Consider the following 22,959-nt stretch of genomic DNA (forward strand, 5'->3'; position numbering starts at 1 on the left):
TTGCTTTGCCCACCACCGACTAATATGACGGAGGCGCCTTTTGATTCCGACGTCTGACCAAATCCCGAAGAAACTGTTCACTTTTTGTTGTCACTCAGACACTCACAGGTTGAGAAGTCGAACAGAAAGTAGGAAGCTCTGCAGTGCAGCTGTCATCCTTGAGCGCTTTACGACTAATCAGTCATTAGGCCACGCATTTACTTTAATTGTCACAAATTGGAAGCGTAGTTACCAGGAAACTCACTTAAGTTCTAGAACTTACGTTGATGTAATATTTTTTGAGACCATTTGCTTCCCATCTATGTCTTCACATACCACCACTCTTGTTATATATCCTTTTCATTAATGGTAAAGTATTATTCTATTCACTTGGTAAAAGCAAATGTTTAAAAGGAAAGAACTGATACCAAAATATTGTGAAGACCCACATCTTCGACTTTGGTGATTCACAGCTACCATATCCCATAGTTGTTACAAGGCATATATTATAGTGAGAAAAGTATGGGATCCATAGGACTATGTCAATGATATAGGGATGGTAGAGGCCCCGTCGGCCGACATGATTTGGCACATAGCTTGGTCCATGCTCAATTCAACAAAAATAACTAAATACAAAAGTTAGGACCCATATCGATTACAGCTACATATAACATACATACTAAATCTTTCAAAAACAGCAGTTCGTAGTTAGTAGGAATGTTCAAGTCCATGATTTGACATTTTTCAAACAGTCTCCGATGCAGTAGGCGAAGATTTTTATATCATTTGCAGTCGACTGAGAATTGCTTCACAACAAATCAAGCGCTCTATATATATATATACAAAAACATATGGCAGTAGACAGCATTGACAATTCTAAAGCAAATGCTAAGCATATGCATAAACGGAGGCAAACATGCGAAGTTTGGTGCTGAAATCATGGAGGGCCATTTCGCTGCCTTCAATTGATAAACATGACCTATTTTCAGTTCACGATTTCAATTATTAAAGGATTCGGATTAACTATATATTCAGTTCATGACACAGTGGGTTTTCCTCTGTTCTACGAAGAACAAAGGTGTGTGTGTATATATATATATATATATATATTATATGAACTCGTCTAAGAGCATATACTTGAGTTGTACAGCACTATCTTCTTCTTTTTATTGTTGTTGTTATCGTTAACCATCCGGGATATCCTTTATCTTGAAGACGAAGGGCATCCAGAGCAAACATCAATTGCTACATTATGGAAACAAATCGCAGCTGTTCATCTTTGATACTGCCGATATACATGTTATTATGGAGTACTTCATGAAGGTAATTTATGTGATTTCCTATGTCGCTAGACCAATGACTGTTCATCTTAAGGATTATCCAAATTGCAAAGGTTTGGATCTCGTTCTGAATCATTTGATTGGTCGGTCAAATGTAGCCAACAGTCAACCGGCATTGGACCTACCCCGATTGAGTAGGTCAAGTTGGTTCCATCTATTTTACAGAGTTTAGTTTTCTTGGACAAGCACGAAACTTGGTGAAACTTAATCTAATTAGTCTCCTGCTTGAGACATTCTTGGCCATTATGGATAAAATGTTTGTTCCTTCGGCGGAAATCTTATTTAGAGAAAAAAAAAAATGTAATAAAGGTATACAAAAAATTATTTGAAGGTAAAAACATTTGAATTTGGAGAAACGCGTTATGCCATAATTATGAGGACTTTGTCCATCCCTTGGTACCACCTCGCGAATAACACCATATTTGAACCCTTCAAAATATCATGAAACGAGTGAGGAAATGTAGCCTTTCATAAAAGAATTGTTCAAAGTCAAACTATTAAGAAATTGAATGCGAATTTAAAATGATTCTCCGATCACTGTGTCCGGGCAGTAAGTTATTTTTTTTAGCATTATCATTGCGTCTAAGAACCACTACTTTTCCAGTCTTCAACTCAGACTTATCACATCATGATTGAATAAACAAACAAACAAATAAATAGACACACACACACACATATATACATGCATATGTAATATAGTGAAGTTCAATTAATAGAATCCAAGCCATTAATCAACCTACTAATTAATTAGTGACATCGTCAAATTTATAAGTTTTTAGGCCAAAAGCATAAGTACGACTAGACTTGTTCAGGACGGGCGATTGACAGGCCGGCGAAACCAATCGGATCTAAGCGTTTGAAATTGCAGGAACTAAATTTTAATAAAATAGGAAAAGAGTTCTAGAATATCAAATTGTCAAGGGGAGAGGTGAGCTTGCATTGCTTAGGTAGGAAGGAGATCATCACCAGGGTCAACTACGATTGTTTGAATAAATACATATAAAAGCTTCAACTTTCCATCTGCAGTAAAACCATTCCCATTGTTATGGTTGCATCCTTTTAAGTCTGCAGCCAGTTAACATCAGAACCCTTACCCAAAAGAATAGAGGAAAAGAAAATTAAGTCTTGGAGATGCAGGGAAACGAGTTCAACAATCTTCATGCATTTCCTTTTAGTGCACAACTTGACGCCATTATTGTGATCCCCAAAGCTCTGTCTAACTACATCGTGAACGGCTTATTGTTAAAGGTTAACTCTCAGGATGTTAAGGGTAAACATATATATTTGAACAATTTCTTTTCTAAACTATGAATTTTCAAAAAAGCGACTTTAACTAAGCATATTTAATTCCTTTATTTAGAAAAAAAAAAAAGATTTAGTTGCAGCTGGGAAATAAAATATGAGAGGGAGAGAGAAGAGAAGAAAGAGGTAGTCCTATTTTATACTGGAGAAATCGACTAAAGTATTCGGATTATTCGGATTTTCGATTCGCATCCCGATCTCCCTTCCTTTTTCAATTCACGCGAAAAGATGAACTTTCACCCTTCTTATGATGTCCATCATGTGCAGTAGCCAATTATCAAGTGTTCTGTTTTCATCTAAGGAAACCATTGAATCCTTCTACTATTATGTGTCTACATACAGCGCTACGTGTATGCGCGTGCGTGCACACACACACACACATATATATATATATATATATATACACACACACTTTCTCTCTCTCTCTCCATATATATATGTATATATGGAGAGAGAGAGAGAGAGAGAGGTTTGATTATATATGCCATTAGGATGTCAACTATAAGTATATATATAAAAAATATGTACAAATAGGATGCTGCAGAAAAAGTATTAATAACCTGTTCATGATCGCAAGATGTGAAAATCCCGAGCAACATTCTCAAGCTTGAATCGCCTACTTTCTGCATCCTAAATTTTTAACTTTAGACACGTTCTAAAAATTATATACATATAACGACTTTAATCTATCCCTACCAAATAAGATCATGGCAATTCCATGACTTTATGTGCGTTTTCTCCCTCTATTAAATGTGATTTATATGTATTTAGTGGATGTCAGGTAGAAAGATGAACAAGGAAGTGAGATTGATTAGAATTGCTTTGTGCAACACTTATACTCATGCACTCACACAAAGCTTATTTTTTCATAATGATATAAATTTTTATTCAACCAACTTTGTTTATAGGAACTGTAATTTAAGTTTAGTGCACATATGAATCTAAAATGGTGTTCAACGCATGTTTAGGTTAAGGTTGAATTAGGTATGCGAAAAACTGAGTTTGAGAAAAATGTGTAGTGAATCAATCACGTTTCCCCAATTAGTTGTTTGCATAAACAGTGCTTTTTGTCTTGTTGACCAAACACACAAACAAATACAAGGTATGACTTGAAAAGTCATGCTTCTATTTTCAAATGACATGATTTAGAATCTCATTTCGATCATGTTTAAGAGTGCCATCCAAACACAGTGTCTAGCATATTGGAACGACTAATTCTTTAAATACGTCGCATCGCATTCTCATTTTGATATCAAGATCAAGACAATGGTTTTTTTTCTTTTGTCTCACTCTCCTATTTAGCTCCCGCCGGGAAGTTGCAAGAACCAATGAGAGATTTGGAAGCGCAAATTCATAACGTAAAAGTCATTCACATGCTTAGACGAAACGACCAAAACCTTGCAATTAAATACTCAAAACGGGAAACTTTCTCCAAGCAATTGAAGTAAAATCTTGCGCTTAGAAAGCGATCGAGTGAGTTCTTCTACCTTTTGTTTCAATCTTTTATATTTTGTCCTTTGAATGGGAGGTCCGACCGGGCTCACTAGCTATTGGCAATACAGAACAAAAAATACAAGGTATGAGGAAAGCCCACAATTTCATTCATTCAAAGTGAGCTTCCAACGTCCATATTTCCCGTTGCTGGGTAGTTGGACGGCGAGGTTTGAGCATCGGCCTGGGCCCTTGGTCTGGCCCCTTAATTAATGTGATGGGTCAGGTCAGGTCAGGTCAGGCCGCCCGAGTCTTGCTTGCCCTTCTAGAAGAACATACTGTCCAATGCATTGCATCGGGTTTATTTAAATTGAATCAAGCTCGAGAATATTTTTGTTTGCCCAGCACTAACTTATGGCAGGGCTGAGAAGGACATTTTTTTTTTATTTGCATTTTTAAAATATTACTCTTAAATAAGAAAAATGGAGAATTTCTGTCGAAACATGTAGTCTAGGAAACAGTAGCCACGACAGAGCGACCATACTGCTCGCTCGGTGGTGCCTCTTCATCCTGTTGCACCGTATTCAAATGATCAAGGGAAGCAAACTCATGTTCAGACGCTTTCATTTCTCAAATAAACAACCGTTTCTTGTACGATTCAATTTGAAATATATTTCGGCAAGCAATCGTGTGATCACGCTTTTTAGCTTTGTATTCATAAAGACATGACCTAACTTGTTAGGTATATGCATTAAAGAATGAACAAAATTTCCAGATATTTCTAGACACATACTTGAGTGAACCAAATCCATATCTGTCTTATGTAGTACAAGCCAATCCAAGAGTGCTCGCGTTTTACACTATCAGTTTCAGATCACTGATCTGGTAGCGGAGCGAAATTAATCTATTTTGGGCCACCTATTGAGTAATTTATAGAGAACAAGCTGATTCTGTGGTTTGGTGAAACGGATACGGACCAAATCCAAATAGGAGGACACTCTGATCGCCTACATGATCCAAATCTCGATTTAATCTGGTAAAGCAACACAGCAGTGAAAGCCAATATAAGAACAAAAGCTGGTACTTATTATAAAATCCGGTTCTTATCAATTCTGGACTTGGTAGGATGCAGACCACGCGACTACTGCGTGTACTTTAATTTGTAGGCTTCGGTCCAGTAGAAATCAAGAGTGCAAAGTTTCTTCTACCCGGTTTTGGTTTTCGAGACGATTCTTTTTCTCCTCAGCGTTTTCTGTTTTAAAACATTTGTTATTTCAATGTCAACAACGACAGCTTTAAATTTTTTATTGTCGATTTAGGCATCAATATTTTTTTTTATACAATAATTAGGTCACCTCATTCATGAAAATAAGCGTAGAACATGTCAACGATGCGCTTCTTTCCCCCACTAAATTGCCGCCGTGCTTAGAAGTAGCAATGAAACACAAAAATATTTGGTAATTGAGGAGCTAGAAATTTTTTTTTTTTTTTTATCGAAGGGTTTGAATATATTTTTCATGGGAGTCGAACAATATTTTTTCTATGTTAACTGGGCCTAAATTAAAATTTTTTCAAAAAATTATACAGTAAATTTTTGTTTTTTCAAAAATAAGAAGGAATCCATGGCACCTCCCCTCAGCTCTGCCTCTGATTAACAGCTTCTTTGAAATGGGCACAACATTTTTTAAAATGATTCTCAAAAACTAAAGTTTTCACCAAAAAGAACATTTTCTATTCTCTTCGTTAAACGTAAGCTTTTTAAGAGCTAAATGAGAAATAATGAGGCGTGAATAATATATTATAGAAAACAGTTTAATTTTAATTTCCATCTAAAGAAATGAGAAGTGATTCGAAGCTTTTAGAACCTACAAAGTTCGTGTGGCTCTAACTCACACGCACACACTCCCACTCTCGCTCTCTGTCTCCCCCTTCTTGTGAAGAACCCTCAGGTAAGCGAAACTCCTTGCTCCTTCTTCCTTGTTTCTTTATTATTTCTTCTTTAGCGCGAATTTTTTATTATTGTTTCTGCGCGCTAAGATTTCCGACTCAGACTCAGAGCTGCGTGAGGTTTGCTCATTCCTCTCTCTCTCTCTCTCTCTCTCCGAGCCCTAATATCTCGGATGGTTCACACGCTTTCTCATCAGAAACGCTCACCCACCAACCATGCCCACGGGGCCCTTTCTGGCTTCCACTATTCTCCCCGTCTCTCTCTCTGGGAAGAGTGTCCTAGACGTTTGCTTGATTAGAGATCTGTGACCGAACAAGGCTTAGTATTGACGTCGGCTTGCTGGATGGTTAAGTTAATTGTCTGCATCTTCTCTGTTCTGAGTTTGTTCTTGCAAAAGTTTCTGCTCGAGAGAGAAAATTGGGGTCTTCCGTAGAGGATTCATAAGCATAAGAAGCAGACTGGGACTTTTTAACACTATGGTCGTGAAGGGTTCTTGTTGGCGTATACATACCTACGGTTCATTATTAAGTTAACCGACATGCAGTTCGTCTCCTGTCTTGGGCAGCCTTTAGCGGGATTTTTAGGTGTAAACACTCGAAAGTGAGATAATGGATTGGTCGGTTTCTTATGAATTGAGCCATTATGCCTAGAACGGAAAATTAAATTGCAAGTTTGTTTCTTTGATCGCTTTTCGTCGTAGCAGATGTTTTTAATTATATTAAGATGTTACGTATTTGCTTGTGGGTATTTATTATGCAGAATTGCTTCAGATTTGGGCCCCCTTACTGGACCATATCAGCACCCTGCTGGATGGATGGCCAGACGGGGGCGATGTAACGTAAAAACATCTGTTAATTGCACCGCATCTGCGCTCATTTGTTTGTTTACGGGTCCACCTTGTCAGTATTCTATATTCACCTTCCTTGATCAGTCTTATGGAGATATCGATCTCCTAAAGTTTAATAAGTTTTATCAAATCTGGTTGAGCCATTTTACGAATATGTCGTACTCTCTTCAAAATTGTCCGAATCTATAGAATCTATACTTCCATAGGTTTCTTTACACTACCATGATCGCGGATTAACTTTGATTAAACTCTTAGATAATCTTTTAATGATGGTATATTACTATGTTGCCTCCAGTTTAAGTGCGCCGAATGAATTTCTACCATCATGGTATGTGGATATCTGCAGCCTCTTCTCAATGATTATCAGAAGTCCGGATGAGGCTAAACGAATTTGCCAATACGACCCATAAGTCAGGAACCTTTTTTGGAAAAAACCTCTTGCATAGTTCCTGATGCGGTGTACGTTGAACGTTCTCCCTATGCGGGGACTATCTCAATTCTTAAGAACTATTGTAATTTCAGCCGAATGATTTTATAATATGCCTTGTATGAAGGTAGATGCTGTTGAACCAATTATCACAAGCATCTGAAGTATGCTTGGATGTTTGCTTATTTGAAATGGCTATTCTCCTTCAGGCAACGTCCCATGGATATTGTGAACACGAACTGCAGTTGCTTTTCTGACTTTTTATATAAGTTCTGAAAAAAAGGGATATGGTAAGCCATAAATGGAGTATCCCTGTTTTGTGGGCTTCAGGTTGGCTGACAATTCTAAAGGATGTCAAACTTCTTCAACATTTACGTATACTCCTTGCCAAGTGCAATATATCTAAGGTTGTTACTTTATCAGTTTATCTTCAATGGATGTGAGCTTTGAATGTCCTTGATGTGTTCATGTGGTGCAATAACTGAATAGAACTTGCTTCTGGCTGTAGCAGTGTGTCTTGTGGAATTTAATGGTGTATGCTCGCTTGTACAATATTGAAAAGCATTGAAGATATAGCTACTTATTTTGCTCATACGCAGGATTATACAACTGTTATCTTCTTCCCTTGCCAATAGTTTTGTTCATTTTCCTATTGTGACAAATTATACTTGGAATGTAACGTCCTACAGAGTAAATGCTACTGATCAATATCTGCTACAGCATCTAGCGTGTCCTAGTACAATGTTTAGAATGTGTTGCTTGTATCCAATTTTGGATAAAAGATGCTTCTCTGGGTCGTCTTGTCTACCTTTTAATCCTGCTGAACTTTGATGGAAGTTGAGATATGTGTCGCTTGATGCTACTGTTGCATTTATGATTTGCTAATTGTATTCAACTTTGAACAAAAGCAATACATCTCTGGGTCGACTTCTTTACTTGATAATCCTTTTGAACTGTGATGGATGTTGAGGTATGCGGGGCCTGACTTCAGTAGTCCCTTTTTTCCCCATCTGTCAGAATCTGATCCACTTCATAATTCTTGTTTTAACTGGAAAACTAGGAGAGTCCCGACCTTTGTGTGCGAGCATCAAAGAAGTCTTCTAAATTGGCTGTTTATGTGCTTAGGGTCTTAATCTTCCTGACAATTGCTGGCTTATGCAAAGGCACAAGCCTTGGAGTAGTCTAGATGTTATTTTACTCGTCATTCAGGAAGTAAAGGTGTTCGAGTGTATTATTATCTTCATGAATATGTTTTGGCAATGTCTGCCTGATGTGAAAACCATGCAAGATGACCGACAAATGTGCCAAAGACTCCTACTTTTACTTTTTTATTTCTTTGTCTAAACACTTTTGTCTCTCTGATTTACAGGATACCAGTTCTTGCAGTTTGGACATGTCTACCAAACATATGGTGGGAGCTCTTGTGGCGACTGGTGTGGTTGCCTATGCGTTTGATACTTTGGTTTCGGACAAGAAAATATTTGGAGGTGAGCTTGTTTTTCAGTTACCCTTGTGACGGCTTTATGCTTTTCTTGTGGTTTGATACTCCGAGTGTACGTCCAATCAGGGACCACTCCAACAACTGTGAGGGATAAAGAATGGTGGGAGGAGACAGACAAGAAATTTCAGGCATGGCCACGCACAGCTGGTCCTCCGGTGGTCATGAACCCTATCAGCCGACAAAATTTCATTGTGAAGACAAAGGTTGATGACTGAAGGTTACAATGTTTGTCTGTGGATATGGATATCTGGTTTAGTTGGAAAGCCTGGTAACAAAAACTGAACTTTCCTAAGTCCCTTTAACGAACTTGATCATCTGTCTCTTTTCGTGTAAATCTTGGATGATGGTATTCACTGGAAGAATGCTACTTCTGTATGCACGGATGTTATGAGTTTGAAGGCTAGCAAGTCGTTGTTAAATGCTGATAAACTAGGAAACGATCTTCTTCTTCCCTTCTTTCAAATTATGTATGTGCAAACACTTTTCATCGTTTGACTTGAAATCTTTAGTCTAAAAACGTAGCCTGACGTATGGGGCTCTTATTGGCAGCGCAGCCCACCCACATCAACTTCAGCTAGGGAACCCTCAGCTTGTTCTTTGGTCTTCAAGGCATCTTTTTTCCTTTAAATGCGTCTGATATAGTTGTCTGGTTTGGTGGGTGCTTGTTAGGGGAAATCAAAACCACTTGCATGAGTAATTTAATCAGGACTTGTAACAGTGCTGCCATGGAAAAAAATTTTCTTGTGAAGGGTATCTCCTTCTCGCTTGAGTTGATGACTCCAACCCACAAGGAGGAAAGCTACTTTTTAGTTCATTGATTGGGCTTTGGCGATTAAGCAGTCAGTGTTTAAATCCCATGCCCGTCAGGATGTAACATGCAAGAAGATGGAGGGGACGAAAAGTGAGCTAACTTTGACCATAGCAGGACCACCATATGTAGAGGCTGAATAACCACGTCGGCGAGCGATAGTATCCTCTCTTAACAACTCCGCATTCGCAGAGCAAAGTTGGACGGCTGTGAGTTTAAATGGCAAGATGCACGGGCATGATTCTAAGAGAAGATAGGCACCACTGTGAAGACACAAACAGTAAATTTACATAAGCTTTAAAAAGTTTTGACTCCCTTATGACATCAAATACGTGGATTGTCTTTTCAGACTTAAAACCGTCCATCATCCATCATCTTTAGACTACTATGTATTTGTTTTTACACAATTGTCAGGCATTTTCAGTCGATATATCAAAGATACAACAGGAAAAGAGAGGAAGATATCTTAGAACAGTACAAGAGGCTTGTTCAACCAGCGGATTTTGCATCCCCGTGATTGAAGCTTGTGGATGAGGTCCAGAGGGAGCAAGTACTTCAAACCTTCCAACAACTTAACCTTCTGCACACTGTCAGAGGCTCGTAATGCAAGTCTAAAGCCGTCTAGAGAAACATGGGTCAGGTGCACCATCTTCACATCTTGTAAGCATTTGAGTCTACTAAATAGTGCATACAGCGCGCCATCCGATATTCTACAGTAGGATATATTTATCTGAATTAGCAGAGAAACAGACACGGATCAGAAACTACTATTGTCATATATAGATAGCAGCTGCATTGCTTCAGGCAATGTAAACATTAAAACACCACTGCAATTAGATAATAACGTGAAATATTGCACTTGAGAAGTTCTTCGTCCTAGTTCAGTCTAAGTGCTCAAGTGTACGTGGAGCTTTAACAGAAAGGAAATGAACTCTAAGCAGACCTGTCTGAGGTTTAGAGAGTTCTGAACTAAGGCCCAGATGGCCCGATCAGTGATGGCATAGCATCGCTTTATATCCAACTGGGCAAGGCTGGTGAACCCATGCGCCATTTCGGTCATACCCAAGCACGTTACTCTTATCAGTCCCCTCATTTCAAGCTCCGATAGTTTGCTTAAATTGGCGATGTGCTTCAATCCTATGTCGGTAATCTCAATACAATAGCAGATGTTGATTCTCTCGAGTTTCTTGCACCCTGTGGCTAATGCTGCTAGACCATCATCGCTAATTCCCACACATCTGACAAAAATCCGAAGATGACAACCACCATGAGGTTTCTAATATCCACCATATATGGGGCAAATGACATATAACAAAATGCATATTTTCGTTGAAGATTTACCTGTAGAGATCGAGTTCTTGTAGGTGCTTGCAGCTTGAAGCAATAGAGGCAATTCCTTTATCAGATATATCGATGCAGAGACCTAATTTTAGAATCTGCAACTCTCGGCACTTAGAGATATGCTTGAGACTAACATCATCTATGCTGCAGTCCGTCAGGTCAAGTTCATGGAGGAAGGAGCGATCTGCTCCAATTTTCTCAAGACCCTTCTCTGTGAACAAACCGCAGGATTCCATCTTGAGGCACCTGAGGTTCTTACAGGAGCGGGCGATGGCAGCAAGAGCAGCATCAGTGAGTTCATGGCAGCAAGTGATGTCCAGCACTCTCAAGTCCTTACAGTGTTCTGTAAGATTGTTGATCCCCTCATCTGTTACACCAGCACATTTGCTCAACCCTATTTCACTCAGACACTGGCAGTTCCTGCTGATGTTTCCCAAGAATTCTGGGTATAATTCACAGGCGTCCAATCTGATTGCCGTCAGGTACTTGAGATCAGTCATCTTTGACAACAGTTGACATGTGAAATCCTGCACCATACATTAGTCACGATCCTTAATAATTTCCTTCCTTTCGGATGCTTCAAACATCAATTCTGCATGCACAGTTGCCTACTGAAGACATACTTGAACACTAATGAATTACTAGACTCTGAGCAACGAGAAAGGAGTATATCCACATCTCCCTCTGTTAAGGTAGATCTCCCCACACATTTCACATACGGAAATTTACCTGAGCAGTTTTTACAAACGAATTATTACATCGATATAAAGTTCCCACTTTCAACTAGAGACAAGGGAAAAGCACATTCTTCTGTAACACCTAAGAACGCAGTTTTGTTCGGTTCAAGACTTCAAGGAATATGGATTTCCTTTCCTTCAAGGAGCATGCTATATACTTGAACTTAGGGACATGTTATACAAGCAAGGTTACTCGGATCGCTTATGCAGAGCAGATATGGCCAACAAAATAAGGTTTAATCTGGCAGAAAATCCTTACGTTTAGACAATATCCAGCACCAAGTTCCTGAACTCTCTTATTCCCTTTCAGAAAAGAAATCACGCCTAAAGTACTGATGTTTCTGCACCTCGATACGTCAATCTTCTGGTTGGCATAAAAGTAAAAAAAAATGAATACATTAACCAAAAACATTCTCCTAAACTTTCCATCTTCAACAAGGGAACAACGCAATCAAATTTTATATACACAAACACTACCATGTTACATATAAACGTACCATCGTAGAACATTGACGAGATCATCCTTTTTATTGGTTATTTACCTGAAGAGAAGAACCGCGGTTCCTTAGGCAGTTTAGGCCATTGTCGTCCACCATCATACAACCTACCATGGTTAACACCTCTAACTTGTTCGCGCATGCAATCGAACGAAGACACTTGTTCGTTACCTTCGTACCACCAAGAGATCAAAATCAATTATTATTGGTCTCCTGGTCAAACTGATGAAGTGATTCGATTAAACGGCATTGCTAGAAGGAAACCGAGATGGGTACCCACCGAAAGATAGGAAATGTCGAGGAATGTGAGATCCTTGCACTTAGTGACTACGAATTCAACACCCAGATCAGTGATCAACCTGCACCATTTCAGATTCAGCAAGCACAATTTGCTGCATCCTACTGCAATTCTGACCAGTCCGATGTCCGTAATCTTTAGGCATTTCACCAGAGTCACGCGTCTGAGATTGGGGGCAAAAGAGAGGGCAGCTGCCTCCGAATCACTAAATCTGCAGCAATAAGAGAGATCAATCTCTTCCAAATTCGGGCATCTATTCGCAAGAGCTTCCAGACCCCTGCAATCGATTCTCGTCGCCCTGCTGAGATTGACCGACCTAAGGAGATCGCTGCGAACACGGTAAATGACCTGATTCGTTAGCCGTGGGCAGACAGAGAGATCCAGATGCTCCAAGCCAGAGAAGATCCCGAGAACTCTAGGCAATACCTCTGGCCTTAAGATCTTGATGCTCTTCCTCGACACTGCCTCGATTTTTAGGAAATCCCTGCAGACTAATCTCCATGTTTTTTTGTCTTCGACCTTCTCAAGTATTTTGACGAGAATGTCGTCCAACAAGAAGGAGAGAACCTTAGGTGAGTTGGAAAACTCTGTCTTCTTGATCATCGAAAAGAAGATGATTGCAGAAACCAAACCTTAGAGGGGAGCTAGTTCTGAGATTGGCAACACAGATCAGTCGAGATAAAAGCCCCACAAAACTCCTTGTCAAAAAAGAACCCTGACAGGTACGGACTTTTTCATGAGGAGGGTGGGCACCATTCAAAAGAAGCTGAAACCCCACGTTCGCGAACTGCAGAGAGAAAGCAAGCGTGGTTCTTCAATTCGTCGGAAGACGAAAGAACAAGACAGAGGGAGCTCAGATGTGTGGGATAGGAAGGCAGGAAATCGCGGAGAGTCCCGGGTGAGAGAGAGAGAAGCGAGAAGCAAAAATCAAGATGGATCAAATTTTCTCTTCCAGGGTATTCCTTTCAGGTGGGGACGAACAAGAAGAAGAGAAAAGGCAAAACATCGGGTTCAACACGGTGAGAGACATCAATAAAAAATAATAGCAGCAGCCTGCTCCCTCCGACGACGAATCTCTCGACGCTGACTTTCATCGTGGATTCTCTTTCTCTCTCTCCCTCTTCCTGCCTTTATTCTGTCACTGAAAACCTGTCTCCAGCACGACAACGAAGAAACCGCAACCAAAAATCATTTGCCAAAACCTCGAACTCGCGAAACCACCAAAATATCTCCCATTATGACGCCGGAAACCAAGCTTCACGTCCTCGGAAAGTCGCCTTCCCCGGTCCACCCTCTTTGGAAAGAAAATAGGAAATACAAGATAGATAACGGATTACAAAAACCTTCCCGTCTTCCTCCGTTTTCTCAACCCCCACAATCACCGAAATGACCAGTCTAAAGGACATTACGGTAATTATGAGAAAAAAAAAGATAAAGGTAAACTGAAGTACTACGGGGGAATTGTTAGTTTATCGTTACGAGCGCGTCACCTTCTCTCTAAACCAATAATAGAAAAAAAAAAAAACACACATTTGAAGGCGTACGTTCAAAAGTACGGGTCGTCCCGGAGATGTCCCGCACTCCACCTTTGTTTTCTTCCCCTTGCGTGCCGCCGCCGTCGGCCGTACTAATCCGCCAAGCTGAGCCGACGCTCAAGTGGAGCCGGTTTTTTATGGTGGCGCTGCCGCTCGATGTCGTCCTTTTAACGACTCACTTATAAGATGCAATTGATCCAAATGTCACTACAAAGTTTCAAATCTATGGCCAAAGCAGAGTTTGCCCTTTGGTGCGGAGCCCAACTGCTCACTTCCTGATTCCGCTCTGACCCGACCGCCGGCTGTTGGCATTAACCAGGGTTAGTCATTAAACCCATTTACATCTGTAATGGGCCTACGTGTGGTTGTGGCTCCTTCGAATTTGTAATCTGCATATATCATCCCTCTATTTTCACGCTCACCTTTAATGATGGTGGGTTTGATGATCAACGACTTTCATCCATTGAAGGAAGATGTTATCCACGTGATTTTGTCTCAACTGGATGCGACGAGCTGCCCTCTTTAATTTAGATTATTTTTCCATATGAAACAAAGCTTAACGGAGCTCGGCCCAGCCCGGTACCTAACGGGTCGGGCCCAGACTTGAGTATGTGATCATCAAAGGCCCGACGAGAAGCCCGACAGAACATTAATTTTTTTTAAAAAAAAAATTTAACTTAGGTTAGGGTGAAACTGAAACCTAAGTTACTTTCATTCTCATTTCATTTCTTCCTATCGTTCTCCTCTACTCTGCGGCTCTACGAGAGCAGCAAGACTAGTTTCCTTCGATAGTTCGACTGCCTCCTCCGGTCCTCCCCTTCACCCATCGGTTCGTCCTCTCTGTTGCCCATCGGCTCGTCCTGCCATAATGTGCATTTTGTTTTTCTTGGTGTTCTTCTCTGCTTCCTCGATGCATGTTAATGGTGAAGAGGGATTGAGTTCATAAAGAAGACTTGCAACCAAACACTTGACTACAACTTCTGTTTGAGCATGCTGCAAGCAAACAACAGAAGCTGCCATGCAAATCTCACCAGTTTGGACGCCATTGCCTTGGAAATGAGCATAAAGAATGCAACGTCTACGTTGTCATACATCTCTAAACTGCTCAAGCAGAAGACTGATCCTTGCACCAAAGCTCGCCTGAAAGCGTATAATGAGTTGTACTCGAGCACCATCGATTCGTTTAAGTCCAGCATCGAGAATTTGGGGGCTAAGCGGTATGACGACGTGAACGTGGTGATTCGGCCCGGTTAGTTAATTGACTTACATTTGGGTATTTTTTTGGGCTGGGCCGGTCCTAGTCTGGATGGTCTCGATATGATGTTAATGCTTTGCGCATTTTGTGACATACACAATATTCTTCTCTGTCATTGGTTCATCTTATTATATTATCTTTTTTTATCTTTGTCGTCTCGTTTGTATTCAGAAGGAATACAAAATAAACAATGAAAGGCTTCTTTATTTAATAATAGCTGTTACAGAATCGTTCTGCTATTTGCGATTGTAATATTATTATTTGAATTGTCGGGAGATGATCAAAGTAATTTATTAAAAGCAGAAGTTACGGAAGAAAAGATTTGGATATATATAAACAGAAACTAGCTAGACCTTCTAAATTTTTGTAAGAAAATATATTTTAAAATATAAATACGAATTCAACATAGAATATGTTTTAGTTAAAGTTGTTTTTAAAGAAACCATTAGTTTTTACACTATTAAAAAAATTGAAGTCATAAGAGCCGTTCGGCCGCCATCGGCCATACTAATCCGCCGAGTTGAGCCGACGCTCAAGCGGAGCCGGTTCCTAATGGTGGCGCTGCCGCTCGATGTCGTCCTTTTAACGGCTCTACTTATAAAATGCAATTGATCCAAATGATGTAGATGTCACATTTTCAAATCTATGCGCAAAGCAGAGTTTGCCCTTGGTGCCAAACCGAGCTGCTTACTTCCTGCTTCCGCAATGATCCGACTGCCGACTGTTGGCATTAACTAGGGTTAGTCGTTAAACCCATTCTCAGGGTCAAGGTGTCCTGATGACCGGGACATACCAGCCGGAATGGAAAGTCTGGTGATGTAGTCCGGATAACCTGACGTCTTGTCATCTACTCTTTCCTTTTTCTTTTTTTTTAGAGAGATTCTTTCTTCTGTGGTTTATCGATTACTTAGCTTAATTTTCATGAGTATGCAATGTCTACCAGTCGCCATCGGAATACCAACCATTTGATACTGCATCTTTCCATGCACTAAATCAATAGAGTGCTGCTGATTGGTGAGGAATTGAAATTAAATCATATTGCAGATGTATGTAAACCGTCCAAATTGCGGACAATTAAGCAACGTTTTATGTATAGCAATAGTTATGGTATTTTTAACCATGGTTTACAGTATTTTTAGTAACAGGTTCTAAATATCTAATCTTTCTGCAACATCCCACAGTTGACTGGTTTCAAATTTCATTCAATATTCTGATCAATTTTTTTTAAGAGAAGCTGCCTCACTTTTAGTTATGTAACATAAGATATGTAACATAAGATAGAAGATGTAAATAATGACTTTTACTGCAGAAGTAAAACGTGAATGAATCAATCATATGCTACGTACAACCTCCTCGCTCAATCATTGATCAATAATAGGAGGTTTTTTTTTTTTTTTTTGTGAAAAGAAGCCCCCTCTAAGAGTTGCTATATATATATATATATATATAAAGTTGCTATGAGAATTGCTAACAACTAGCGAATAGAAAAACATTTATAGAGAAGGTTGACAATGGCATCATCAGACATCTGACTCCTAATTAGCTTCCAATAGAGATAGTTCCATGTGAACCCATTATTCAACTTTTATTAGCACTGGAATTGCCCGTTTCTCGCTATCAACTGTACCGTATCCTTTAATATTTGTGAAGTCCCTTTGATCGGATCCGTTTGTGAAGTCCACGAATCCCTGCATCTCTGGTCATTGACGTGCACAAAAAGAATTGACATGACACAGCACATAAAGGAGTGCGAGGAAATGCAAGCGTGACAGGTTCTCATAAAGAAAAAAATGTGAAATCACATCTTAAAACAAGAAAGAGATGACGAGAGACCAGAGGCACTATACAAAAAACTTAGGTAGTTTTAATTCTCTTATATATATTTATATATATTTAGTGGTGTGTTTAATCATATCTGTCCGATGGATTGCATTATATGGTTATAGTTAGATCAAACTCGATGATTAGATTAAGATTTGATTGACAACAATAGAAGGTTTGATTAGATTAGATTAGATTAAGATTAGATTAAATCACTTGATCTTGTTTCTACTCGATGTGATTTGCCGTCCTCTTTAATTTACATTCAGATTCTTTTTCCACCTACGCACATGCATGTCCTGCCATTTTAATATGCACTTTATTGGGCATACTTTAAGATCATTTATGAGGACTTCGTTCTTAAAATTTAAACTATTAGACCGAACTCAATAAATTAAAATGATCCAACCGCTGCCATAAATCTTTCCCAGAGGCCACGGCAGTAGCATGTGATGTTTCATTCATCTAACGTTGCTCAAGAACAGGTTTGAAGAGTACGTCGTGATTGTTTCTGTTTTTTTTTTCTTGCCGGCAATTTAAGACAGATAAAGGGGAGATGCCCTGCTGAAGGCCGAATTTAACCATCTGCAACGGACGCCTTAGGCATGCATATGAACACGCGCTGCTTGAAAATGACCAGGTAACTAAGTCTTCTCGCATCCTCCAAGCTAAAGAGGCCAAGAGTTCAATATCTATGATCTGCACCATTTATCTTGAAGAATTAGCCAAAATTTCAGGAGAGGCAACGGAGTAATACGTAGTTACAGGTTGTATACTGAAATGCTCGATACTAGGAGAGCGTGGTAGACATGCATATTTCAGATCAACAAATTCTGTAAGTCCACCGCATCAATGAATTCCAGCATCCTTGTGAGATTGTTTCCGGAAGTGAAGTATTGTCATGGAGAAAGTTCATTTCTAACTTAAAGCAGCCCAGGCTGTAGCAGGCCAGGAAAGCTTTCGAAACAATTTGAAGCACTTAAATTGAATGGGCCTATACCAACCAAGCACGCCGGGAAAAAAAAGCATTTGTGACATGCGTGGGCCAGGTTTGCCCAGAGGTTGGTAGGAGCTAACTGTAACTGGATCCTAAAATAGAAACCACTATCTGTCTAGTGGCCCCTCCTGTGTGAGAGCCAGAATAGGCATGTCCACTGTCCAGAACAGGAACAAACTATTACTGCTGCCAAATTACCTCTAAGGGCCATAGTGTCAACGTTAATACAGGTCAAGATGGGTCCACATGTATTAAACGATAAAAAATACTTTAACCATCAAGTCTTGTTCCACTGCACAGCATGAAGGGATCGACTTGATCAGGAGAGAGCAGCAGCAAGTAGAATTCTGGTTCTTGGTTTCAGGAATGTCAATGTACTCACCCTGGATGGAGAGGCGTGGCCCACGAAAATATGCATATGGCTAAGCATGTTGACGGAGTAGAAACTCTGATTCGATTGCACCAACAAGATCTGCATTTGAACTAAGTCCTAAGATATTCCCATGATTATCATGTCAAAAGAAATAGACCAGGTTTCTTTGAATGCATAGATTCGAGAATCCAACACACATCATTGCTCTGTTCCTCCTAGGCTATCTTCTTCAACCATCCAACAGCAACATACGGTGTTTCCAAGACTGTAACTACATTTCTTCTCTGTTAATGCAGGCCGGCTACTCCCATCCTTCGCCTCTTGATGGTTATTACCCATTGGAGTCCGCCCAATGCTTAACGCAAATCTTACTTCGGCTTAATGAAACCGATTTTGCCTCAAAAGAGGTAATAATGCACAACTGCTGTTGATGCAAATTTGCAAGTCATGTTTTCACCTGGTTAGTGCACCCGTATGGTTTATATCTATGACTGGAAGTGGTGGGGAGGTCGTTGGGGGCATGCATGGAGACTCGTAAGCACTCTGTCAAATTGAAGATGAAGACGTGGACATCACAAACAAATCATCACCATCGCCATTGAAGGGAGAACAACACATGGAGATGATCGGAAAATTAATCATGACCATATAAAAATCCCTACCTCGTCCGGTCATCCGCTAATATCTTCTAAATTACTTCCAAGTTCCAAGCGCTTCCTTGCCGTTGCAACGTGTGGCGTGAGATCCTCCACAAAGGTACATCATAATGCTCATAACTGTGATCATTCATATAAATGAATGAAAGATGGAGATCTTTCTCCCCCTTCTTCTTGTAACAGTTCTCAAAACTAAACGTTTGCGTATGATAAAGTTTTCCACCATCTCTGCGCCATAATTGGTGGCAGTGGTCTTTGATCCCCTCTAAAATACATTCAAGATTGTCCGCAATTTCAATTTTACTGGATGTCTCCGAAGAGAGAACATATTCAGATTATGTAATTTCACATCACCGGATAGCGAAATCACTCAAATTTCTCATATGTATACGAATCCGCCTCATATATGGCTGACGGATTTTGGTGTTCGGCACAAGTTATGGAATTTCAAAACCGTTGCAATCAATAGTTACGGTAAGACTTGTAATCATGGTAAAAACAACACATCACAAAGTCACGTGTCATCATCCTCGGAAAACTTGCTCCTACATTTATAAAAGGAAAATCTAGGAAAGCCTACTAAATCATTATTTGCGCGGAAAAAGGACAACAGGAAAACATACTCGTCCGGGGAGAACTGATCAACTCACAGCCATTTAAAATTGACAATTGTTAGACCCTTTTAATTTGCTTGACAAACAAGATCTCAAGTTCTCGTGAACTCAGACGAATTGCATGTCTAATGTATTCAGAATGGTGGGCAATAATAAATGGAAAGGCGTTGTCCCAGCAGATTAAACCGTTGGATCGAGGAAGAATGTATTCATGGTAGTGAGACTTCAGTAGGACGAAGAGAACGTGCAAAATATTTAAATTAGCAATGGCTCACAAGACAGACGAGAGACAGAGAGAGAGAGAGGTCGGGGAGTAACAAGACCAACTGTAAGCTGCAGAAACTGAAGATAGATATTCAGAGAATGCAATGTATCCAATTTAGTGTGAACGAATCCTCCTTTTCCTTTTACGGTGACAAATCAAGTAGCCGGCATCTCAACTAGCAGACGCCACAGCGAATTAAGATTAACGATACCAAGATGGGCAAAGTAACTAAGAAAGAGGCTATTTACTATAAGTTTCCTTCGCGCAACAAAAATTGTCATGGTAATAAATGATCGTAATAGTTACGGCGACGATGACTATAAGAAACAAAGTACAACAAAAAAAAGTTACTTTTTCCATTTGGACGAAAAACAATAGCGGGTAAACCCAGGTTTACAGACTTCTCCATGATTCAACTGTAAATAAGAAGAAGAATGACCGACCATAAGTGAAGTTAAATACTGATTGTGACACGCCCAACGATAGACAAGAAGTTGAAAAGACTGTTTATGATGCAACTATGTAGTTCAAAGTAAAATGCTTCCCCAGTGCCAGAGCTAGATGCCGACAGTAACGTCTAAACTGGAATAAATTACAGGTTACGAAAAGACAAAACTTCTTAGTGACTGTGGTTTTAGAAGCTCTGTTCCAAGTAAAGCATGCCAAAACTCCAAGACTCGTTAAATCTGGATGAACGGATGAAACGTTACATGCGTACCCAACAAAATCGAAGAATTCCATGCAATTCAACGAGACTTCAACCACAATTGGTAAGACCGATGGAGTATGTATCAAGATGAACAATATGATCTATAACAGGTCAAACAAGCTTATTGTGGACACCTATTTGGATGACATTTTCTAATGCCTCTTCACCAAGTGGATGCAGTTCTTAAATACAAAATGCACTTACAGACTTACAGTTACAGGGAGGGACCTACTCCAATGATGATGAGCAAAATTGACTCTGCTGGAACCGCTACAGGAAAACCAACTCATTATGCAACAGATTAGGCTCAAGACCCCCTTCCTAACACAGGATTCTGATCTCCTTGCGCAACGTTACCCGTACCCTCTGCGCTTGTCTGTCCATGGGTCTGAGGTGCAGATTCTCCATGTTGCCCCTCCAATGGGCTTCTTCCGTCCGTTGGCATCGGATTAGGTGGTGGTGCCCAATCCCTTCTTATCGTCTCCCTTCTGTCGACTTGCATAGTTTCTCTTCTCCTGTCATATCTGGGGCGGGGTCGAGTTCTAGTCTGCTGTCTCTCGTTGTATCTGTATTGTGGTCTATGGATGACCTTCCCATCAATGAAGAGGTCCCCTGAAGTAAATTTAATAAATAAAACAATCAAGTTTTCCATTTTATCAGGTAAACCGTTAAACACAACAATTATGCGCATAGAGAGAAACCTCCATAGTCTTTGTTGGGAACATCGAGATAAGAGTCAGGCAGCACCCAAAGAACTCCAGGTAATCCTGAACAAGTTCATGAAAACTCAAACAGTTATGAAAAAGTTTAAACTCGTGAAAAGGGTATCTTAGAGTTCAAACTAAAACCCAAGATAGAGGAGAAAACGATAAGCATGGTACCATAACACCATGGAAAATATTAACAACCATGAACGACGCACCGATAGATCACAATGTCGGTATCTACCAAATAGAGAATTTATGAAAGAAGTCCCAATTCTAAAACATGGATTTCGAAGAATTCAATCAAATGAATGGACAGTATAGAGGAAGGAACCCGTAGCTAGCTGAATTTCAAGGACAATGAAACGAAAGAGAGAGGGAACCACACCTTTTACTTTGTAGGAAAGCTCCTCCGAAATCAACGCGCCGAACCCGGTATACGTCGTCGTACAGACTGAGTATATCTTCTTCTTCGCCTCTTCCTCGCTGTTTAATACACGGATAAAATCAAATTCCTTCTTTATAATCAAGCGGCCCAAGAAACCCCAGGGAAGAGAAAATGGGAAAGGCAAGAAAGCCCGTGAATTAGTAGTACCTTCCCACGACGGTTGCTAGGGTTTTCACGTAGGCAGCGATCATCTCGTCCTCGGAGGGTTTAGGGTTCTCCGGGAACTCCATGACAATAAGCCAGTGCTCATAATCGCACCCATCGAGGAGGATGGTCTCCTTGGGCGGCCTGTTGCTCCAATTTGGGGAGGGATCGTTCAATGGAGAGTACCCACCAGACGAGGACGTCGTTTTGGGCCTGGAGAAGAAATGGATGACTGGATCTTGGCGACGACATTGATGAACGGAGGAGAGAAGGAAGGGTCGGAAGCGAGAGATGGAAGGTGAAGAGGCAGAAGGAGAAGAGGACGAAGGGAGGGCCTTGAGGAGGAAGGAGGCGAGGGCACGCCTGGCCATTGAAGAAGGTCGAGAAGACGAGGAAGGAAGGAGCCGCAGAAGACGGGTAGCGGGTAATAGTGTGGGTTTAGGGTTTAAGTCGCTCTAAGAGACCAGCGAGGGCCTTCGACTGTGAACCGGGCGGGACGAACCTAAGGCGCTACAGGACAAGCATAAATCGTTCTCTTAAACCTTCGGAAAAGAGGTTCAGATATCCATAGACAAATAAATGATTAGGACAATGATACAGAGAAATTACATAAGCTGATATGCTTTTGTTAGTCTAACTTCATGTCAAAATTCATTGAGTATGAAACACAGATCAAGTCCATCATCACTTTTTCGTTTAAAATTTGTTACTTTTGTGCCATAAAAGTCAATGGTTCTTATTACGCTAAAAATTTGACGGGTAAAAAATAAAAATGTATTAAATTGTTAAGATCCACAACACTGCCTTTGTTACCGTGACGGATGAATCAGAACACGTTTACTTTTAAACAAATGATGATGTACAGGTCTGTACATTTAGGTTAAGTCGAAAATGTCTTTCAGTAACCAAATGTTAGTAAAAACTGAGTTTATTAACTGAATTGGTGTGCATCAGAAGTAACCAAAACAATGTTTACATGCTA

General features: G+C 40.1%; 3 protein-coding genes across 8 annotated transcripts; 1 reads left to right on the forward strand and 2 right to left on the reverse strand.

Annotated features, from left to right (window-relative positions):
* The first annotated feature begins 5,900 nt into the window (after nt 1–5,900).
* LOC116262424 (uncharacterized) lies at nt 5,901–9,226 on the forward strand. Of its 3 annotated transcripts, XM_031641777.2 has the most exons (4): nt 5,931–6,001; nt 7,605–7,681; nt 8,644–8,761; nt 8,842–9,226. In XM_031641777.2, the coding sequence occupies exons 3-4, from the start codon at nt 8,668–8,670 to the stop codon at nt 8,988–8,990; spliced, it is 243 nt and encodes an 80-aa protein (XP_031497637.1). In that variant the 5' UTR covers nt 5,931–6,001; nt 7,605–7,681; nt 8,644–8,667; the 3' UTR covers nt 8,991–9,226. The 3 variants fall into 3 exon arrangements, with proteins under 3 accessions (XP_031497636.1, XP_031497637.1, XP_031497638.1); XM_031641776.2 differs by lacking the exon at nt 7,605–7,681 and having other exon boundaries at nt 5,901–6,001; XM_031641778.2 differs by lacking the exons at nt 5,931–6,001; nt 7,605–7,681 and adding an exon at nt 6,013–6,119.
* Nucleotides 9,227–9,367: 141 nt separating this feature from the next.
* LOC116262423 (F-box/LRR-repeat protein 3-like) lies at nt 9,368–13,823 on the reverse strand. Of its 4 annotated transcripts, none has more exons than XM_031641772.2 (6): nt 12,439–13,822; nt 12,204–12,329; nt 11,921–12,022; nt 10,925–11,451; nt 10,527–10,821; nt 9,368–10,313 (listed from the first exon to the last, which is right to left on the reverse strand). In XM_031641772.2, exons 1-6 carry the CDS (start codon nt 13,057–13,059, stop codon nt 10,050–10,052), a joined length of 1,935 nt encoding a protein of 644 aa, XP_031497632.1. In that variant the 5' UTR covers nt 13,060–13,822; the 3' UTR covers nt 9,368–10,049. The 4 variants fall into 4 exon arrangements, with proteins under 4 accessions (XP_031497632.1, XP_031497631.1, XP_031497633.1 ...); XM_031641771.2 differs by having other exon boundaries at nt 11,921–12,025; nt 12,439–13,821; XM_031641774.2 differs by having other exon boundaries at nt 10,129–10,293; nt 11,921–12,025; nt 12,439–13,823.
* Nucleotides 13,824–20,724: 6,901 nt separating this feature from the next.
* Nucleotides 20,725–22,477, reverse strand: LOC116262590 (multiple organellar RNA editing factor 3, mitochondrial). The gene is made up of 4 exons (XM_031642079.2): nt 21,981–22,477; nt 21,774–21,871; nt 21,383–21,448; nt 20,725–21,293 (listed from the first exon to the last, which is right to left on the reverse strand). Exons 1-4 carry the CDS (start codon nt 22,346–22,348, stop codon nt 20,989–20,991), a joined length of 837 nt encoding a protein of 278 aa, XP_031497939.1. The 5' UTR covers nt 22,349–22,477; the 3' UTR covers nt 20,725–20,988.
* Between the last annotated feature and the right edge of the window lie 482 nt (nt 22,478–22,959).

The sequence above is a fragment of the Nymphaea colorata genome, chromosome 10 (assembly GCF_008831285.2).
Source record: "Nymphaea colorata isolate Beijing-Zhang1983 chromosome 10, ASM883128v2, whole genome shotgun sequence".
Classification (NCBI taxonomy): domain Eukaryota; kingdom Viridiplantae; phylum Streptophyta; class Magnoliopsida; order Nymphaeales; family Nymphaeaceae; genus Nymphaea; species Nymphaea colorata.